Below are 7,045 nucleotides of genomic sequence, written 5' to 3'. Positions count from 1 at the left end.
TTTAGTTGGCATCTAGTGTGTAGTTGCAGAATAGCAAGCACTCGTTTCACTCTGCTTTTTTCAAACACGAATCCTACACACTGAACCTTTTTAAGTTGGAAAATATTACTATTGGAAGTGCGTGTAATGTTTTAATTTATATTTTTCTTACACATGAGTCACCAGCAGATGTTTCATGTAGCAGTGTCTTGTAATTCTGTGTGTTGTACTGACATATATATCAATGAGGGTTGGCACCTCTCTGGTTAACGCACCTCAAACTACATCCTCTAAAAGGATCATACAGTTGAATCAGCACCTCTCTAAAGCCGTTTCATCATTATCGCCTTCATGAAGGTTGGATTTATTACAGTATTAAGACCTTTCAACACCAAATCCATATTTTTTGGTATGTTTTAATCCATCAGATTAAACTTGTTACACAGAGAAACTTTGCACTTTGTTTGGTGGGAAATTCACAATACAAAACTGAGTCATCAGGCAATGCGGTTGATTTTGTGGTCCTCTCACTTGAAAATAGAAAAAGGAAAAGGAAATACTGGGTGCAAGGTGTCAGTAATAAGGAGAGTTTCACCTGCTGATAGACTCACTGCTGTCGCTCTGTTTCTGACTCCTCCCCTCCCATTTCCTCCTCTGCTTCTCTCCACTGGAGGAACCTCCGCAAGTTGTGGCCACTTTCTGCCTGCATCTTGCATTCTGCAGCGTGGCTACAATAAGCGTATCTGTCCTCCCTCTTTGTTTCCACACTGTCGCTCTCTCTCGCTCGCTGTCTGCGTGCTCTCCTCTTCTGACTTGTGCGAGGGAAAGAAAATTGAACCTGTTGCAAAAGTTTCGGAGTCATTGTGTAAACATGATTGACACAACTTGAGGTCGTATTTATTTTTAAATGTGTGACGTTCTTGGTGCCCAAAGGCCTTAAGACCACTTTAGTTTTAACTCTGTGTGCTTAATAAACTGGAGTGGAAATTGCTGTTATGACTTTTATATTAAAGTGACTTGTGATTTACACAATGAGATTCCTGTTTGAACGGGGCTTTTGTTTCCTTTCTAATGATTGATATAAATTCAGTAGAAAATCAAAGAGGTCTTTATCATTAACCAACACACACACACACTCTCTGTCAGCTTCATGGAGAGATTTCACTGCAGTGTTTTCTGTCTGTGTCCTCACAGGTAGCAGAGCGAGCGCTGTACTTCTGGAATAACGAGTACATTCTCAGCCTCATCGAGGAGAACATCGACAAGATCCTCCCCATCATGTTTGGTAGCCTGTACAGAATCTCCAAAGAGCACTGGAATCCGTAAGTCCTCCAGTCTAGAGAGGGTTGTTGCAGTAAAGCCGTCTGACTAATTTAATAATCCTTCACGTACAGTAACACACGCTAAGCCGAATTACCATGGTAACTCCAGAGGTACTCAGATCCCCCTCTTTTTTACAGAAAACCTGTCGCATTACGAAGAAAATCTGAGCTCAAAGGTCCACTGACTGATTAATGCTTTCAACGACATCTGTGAATCATTAGCAAGAGGATTCTGTTTATTGTTGCCAAATCTTAAGAACGAACATCTATCACGACCTGCTGCGTGTGAATTAAGTGGCCGTTGTGTCTTCAGATAGTGTTTACATGTACACGTTCGTCAGACACACAGACGCCAACGTGATGACACGATGTCCCTCGCTGTTGTGCGCACACACATTTTCTGTATTACTGAGGATTTTTTTTATTTAATTTTCGTTGGAGTTCGTATTAATTAACGTGTTATTTAAACGTAAGTGCTGCATGTTAACATAAATCTGTCAACTTATTTAACAACATTAATTGCATAAATAGTAACAGTATGTTTTTATTAACAGTTTCAGAAGGAAGAAAGGTACAAGTGCAACAATAAAACACATAATGTTATTGTTGCCAATTAAGTCACCGCTTAGAGCTTGAGATGAATTAAGTAAACAAGATACCATAAGTATGAAAACCATGATGTTAATAATAATGATAAAACACAAGATACAAGAGAGAAGAGCAGAGAAAGAGACTGAATTACAGTCAAAAGTGAATATAATTATAAAATAAGAAGATATCACCCAGTTAGTTCAGCTCTGTCAGGTACTCTGTGTTGTTTTGTGAAATATCTTTATCTAGTTACAGTTTAATATATTGATTATGTCTCATTGGCTCAAATGTTTTTGATATTTGTACAGTTTATCAATAGAGACGTTTCTATTCTGTGTGATCGTACACATATTAATCAGTTCACTGATTACAAAACAAATACAATTAGGAACATTTAGGTATTTTATTATATGTTTACTTAGCAATGACAATGCACAATGCATGTATTGTACAATATGTAACTAAAAGCTCATTTTCATCAGTAGTCCACTAGTGATGCACTGGAGATAACAGATGGGTAGTCATTCAAAAAGAAAAAGAGACGCCAACAAAATCCAAGAATAACAATACTAAATTCCCGTTAAGGAGCATCAAACATTTCCCCGCTCAACCCTGGTGTTATCTAGTCATACAGATAGTTTCACTGTAATGAGCCCAGGTTTGAGATTTATGTTGCCACATTATGTCGATGGAGGTGAAAGGAATTTAGAAAGATGTTGTTGATCTTTTCCCAGCATGATTGTCTTTGTTACTGTGCACAGCCCACACACCGCTCTGTTAATGGTTTTTATTAGAACTACTTATTGGAAATAGTTCATATGAAAACTGTTGGCAGTGTGTTTGTTTAGGCTTGTGATACAGAGTTAAACATGTTAAAAATATCCACTGTTCTGAGTGCTTCCTAGTTGTGTTACTGATGCCAGGGTGTCTCCGCTGCGTTGCAGGACAATCGTCGCTCTGGTATACAACGTGCTGAAGACGTTGATGGAGATGAACTGCACGCTGTTTGATGAGCTGACTTCCTCCTATAAAGCAGACAGGCAACGGTCAGTAACAGACACAATACAGACTGTGAATTAGATTGAACACTCCTTTATCTCATTACATTTGTCACCTACTGGACCAATCTCAGGAATTGTCCCCGAGGCCACTTAAACCAGTTTGTCATCTTCACTCCATCAGGAATTATTAAATTAATAAATGCAGTATCTGTCAGTCACTGCTGGTTTTCCACCAGGCAGTTAAATAATTGAATTCACCTTGCAAACCAGATGTTAACATGTGTCTGTTTGGATAGATAGAAGAGGTTCTTGATCTATGAATTGTGTGACCTTTTATTTAAATCATGTCCAATCAACTGAATCTGCCACGTTTGACCTACAGTCCACTTCTAGAACACAGTAAAGTGCAGCGGGTGAATGGGTACAGTAATAAAACGCCACCAAACATCCAAAAGGGATCTGACAATAGCAAAAGATTTTAATCCATATTATTGTGTTTCCCTTTTTTAAGCGTAAAAGAGAGATAAATAGTATGAAGTGACAGCTAAAGCCAGGTTACATTTCACTTCCACTGTACTGGATGTTTTGTAAAAACTTTATACGCTGCCTGTATCACACACACAATACTCTGTAACTGAGTCACGCACTGAGTGGAGGCTGCGAATACAAATGACTGTATTTATTGTTGACCGATAACTCATCGTCTGTGAGAATGTACAAACATCCCCGCGTTGTATTTTCTACAGGATGCTCCAACTGCGAGACAATACTAGTTTAATTTGTGTCTCACAGTTTGGTTAATGAGCACAGACATCTTGGTTTTATATTTGATGTCCATAGAAATCTATTGAGGGGTTTACAGAGGTCAGAGAAGTGGTATGTCATTATAACAGCAAGAGAAATGAGGTTAGGGAGGCTGTTGCCTACTAAATGAATTAAACAATTATCTTCTTCTGTTGCATACAGGATGTTTTATGGTTGGTGCAGGAGGTGAAAATCAGACTTTCAGTTATTTCTATAAGTTAGTCCTGGAAGCGTATGAATTAATTATTACATTACATGAATTCTTTGGACATTATAATGATACTACAGCTCTTTTACACCCTGTTAATTGGCATCAGGTCTGAATGTGCCCGGCCCCCCTTCAGATCAGGTCTCTTTTTAAAATGAATCTATGTTCGTCAGGTTTGGAGAGGTTTTCTACGGGTTCGTTTCAGATCTGGTTCAACATTTGGGACTCACAAAAACCTCGAGCCTGCATCCACTGGAAGTTGCCATGCTCGATGAAGATGCTGCTACTTGTATCTTTAATTAGGACTGAATTTGTGTCACTTTGTATTCATATTTTTGTTGTTGTTGGTTGTTTTTGTTTTTTTACCTAAATTAAAATTCTTAAAATGTCTTCTGCGCAGGGAGAAGAAGAAGGAGCAGGAGAGGGACGAGCTGTGGAAGCAGCTGGAGGAGTTGAGGCTCAGCAACCCCACTCTGGTCCAGAACAACAGCCACGGGCTCCCGAGTGTCCAGAACAACAACAACAACAACAGCAACAACAACAACAACAATAGTAATAATAATAATGACCACCAGGACAAGAGCGTTGATGCTGCTGCCGTCGCCACAGACGACGACGACCCTGACGTCAGCGTGGTGGCCAATGAGAGCACCCCATGTGCCAAATGACAGCGGACGGCAGTTTTTTATTCCGTGACGGTTTGACATCGTGTTCAGGACTGTCAGGAGAGGATTAACGGAGGCAGAAAAACACAAATTACACCTCAACAGTATATTAAATCTACTTAGAGTGACTTAGAACGCCAGCATTTCTTTGGCAGAAAAAAAATATATATTTCAACTTAAGACTATTTTTGGATGTTACAGTGTGGCTGCAGTATATTGTTTATTTGTCTGATCAAAGATGTATCCTTTCACATTTAGTTTCTTAACTGAAAATGATTTTTTTTTTTGTTATATTCATTGTATGATACATGGGAGGGGAGAAAATAATAATGACTTGAATTTAATGTTTCCGATTGTGCTGCACTTAGACAAGCTGAATAGCTATTTAAAGATGTCTATTTTTTAATGTGCTTTTCCTTGTTGCTGCCAACACTTGGGTGCAATCCTTAAGGAAGAAGGGAACCGCGGACTTTGGGAGTATTTGGGGCAGATGGGACCAGATCCATAACTAGACATTTAGTGTCCATTAATGTATAGAAAAGGGCTGTTATCGGGAGCGGTAGAGATGTAGGACGGGAGGTGCATGGCCAAAACAGAAAAATCCTAAAGAACAGTAATCCCAGATATGGACCGAGTGACTCTAGTTGGGACAATGAAGGCAGAACTTGTTCACAATTAGGGTAAATGTCATATATGTGAGATTATTTTTGTGTTTCAGGTGTTGGTAAATATTTTTTTTATCTGGGTGAAAACGTGAAGCTAATTGTTGTAACGCAACACCTGCAAGATTATTTACACTAAAGTATTGAGAACGGGGCTTTCAAAGAATGAAACATTTTTCAGCCTGACTGGAATTAAAAGAATGGTTAGACATTTTGGGAAATGGGCTTATTACCGTTCTTGGTCACAATTAGATGAAAAGATTGATGTCGCTCTCATGTCCTTATGAGCTACAGATAGCAGCTGGTTAGCTTAGCCTAGTCTAAAGTCTTAAACAGAGGGTAAACAGTGAGCCTGGCTCTGTATAAAGCTGCGTTCAGACTGACTTTGGCCCCAGACGCAGCGCTCTCATTTGAACCAGGCTCAGCTTTTGCTGCAACGCAACAGGAGTCATCCAGCAAGTTGCTGTGTTGGCCAACCACGTGTCATATTTCTCCTGTTTACCTCGCCATCGCCGTGACCCAAGATGAAACGGTTTTTATTTTGCTGAGTATTACAAGCCGCTGTGCAGTGTTTTGGTGTGGATAAGCTTTTAAACTCAACTCTGTTACTCTTTTACTTCCTGGATCTTGTTTCATTCAACAACTCGGCCTCACCAACACCGCCGCCTGCGTCGTTCTGACACCAGGCGGTTTTAGACGAGGTCATGCACCGGACTATTTCTGAATTTTGTTTTTTTACACTTTGGTGTTAAACTAAATAAAACATGGTAATTGGTGAGCTTTAGAGGTGCTTTTAAGAGGATTCTGTTACTTTTGACAGAGCCAGGCTAGCTGTTCCCCTCTGTTTCCAGTCTTTATGCTAAGCTAAGCTAACTGTCTGCTGGCTGTAGCTTCATATTTACCACAGAGCCATGGGAGTGGGGTCAATCTTCTCATTTATCTCTCGGAAAGACCGCAAGTGAGAGCATTTCCCAGAATATTGAATTATTCCTTTTTAAAAGTAGTCGATTTAAGAGATAACACATATGAGACCTACAGTACTATATTTTTCCAGAGTATTGAGAAGGCAAATATTTTTGAATGTTTAATTTTGCAGATGGATTACGATAGGATGCGCTTGAGTGTATATTTGTTGAGTGCGTATATGTGTATATGTTAGTTTGGAGGCTACTTAAAGGGAAATGCCACTCAGTTTAAGATTTTATGTACAGTACATTGTTTCTGTGGTCTAGGAAAGTGCAGTCAGTGTTTAGGAACATACATGGTTCTCTTGTGAAAGCTGAAAAAGCAAAGACTTAACACTTGTCTTACACTTCTGATCATCTGGTATTTCCCAGTGCACAAGAGGCTGATTTTGTGTATTGTGAGTTTTTATATCCAAACAAGGCTCATTATGAATTAGTGATATCAAGACGATTAGAAAATCGCTACAGGATTGTTTTTAATCTTTACCATCAATGCCTGTTCACTCCCTGCATCTCCAGACTTTATTATAACCTCTCGTTTGCTTTTATTTTCCAGTTTCTGACGTTGGGAGTGGATAGATGTGTTCATGAACTTAATCTGACTGCCATAGATCATAGGAACAACTTTTTAAAAACAAAAAAACTGAATTGTGTTCCCTCTGAACCCCGAGTGTCCGCTCTCTTACTTTTGAGTTCATATTTTTTAGGTCCAGTCTCTTTCTGATGCCTTTCTGTCAGTACAGCATTCCAACCTCTGTGACGTTTAAAAAACTGCGTGGGGAACCTGTTTTGTAATCACAGATCTTATTTAGGTTTCACCATCAAATAAAGTCGACTTTATCTTTCTA

The 7,045-nt window shown here is 39.3% G+C and overlaps 1 protein-coding gene across 2 annotated transcripts in view; it reads left to right on the top strand.

Moving 5' to 3' along the window:
* Positions 1-7,045, top strand: part of ppp2r5a (protein phosphatase 2, regulatory subunit B', alpha isoform) — a 42,343-nt gene extending 35,298 nt beyond the window's left edge. For both annotated transcript variants that reach the window (XM_035678423.1, XM_035678422.1), the window contains exons 11-13: positions 1,174-1,301; positions 2,837-2,938; positions 4,306-7,045. In XM_035678423.1, coding sequence (XP_035534316.1) covers positions 1,174-1,301; positions 2,837-2,938; positions 4,306-4,573 — 498 coding nt within the window. In that variant the 3' untranslated portion in view covers positions 4,574-7,045. The remainder of the gene's footprint in view (positions 1-1,173; positions 1,302-2,836; positions 2,939-4,305) is intronic.

Source organism: Morone saxatilis, unplaced genomic scaffold (assembly GCF_004916995.1).
Source record: "Morone saxatilis isolate NCDOM2014 unplaced genomic scaffold, NCSU_SB_2.0 Contig7, whole genome shotgun sequence".
NCBI lineage: Eukaryota > Metazoa > Chordata > Actinopteri > Moronidae > Morone > Morone saxatilis.
This window is presented reverse-complemented; position numbering and strand designations above follow the sequence as displayed.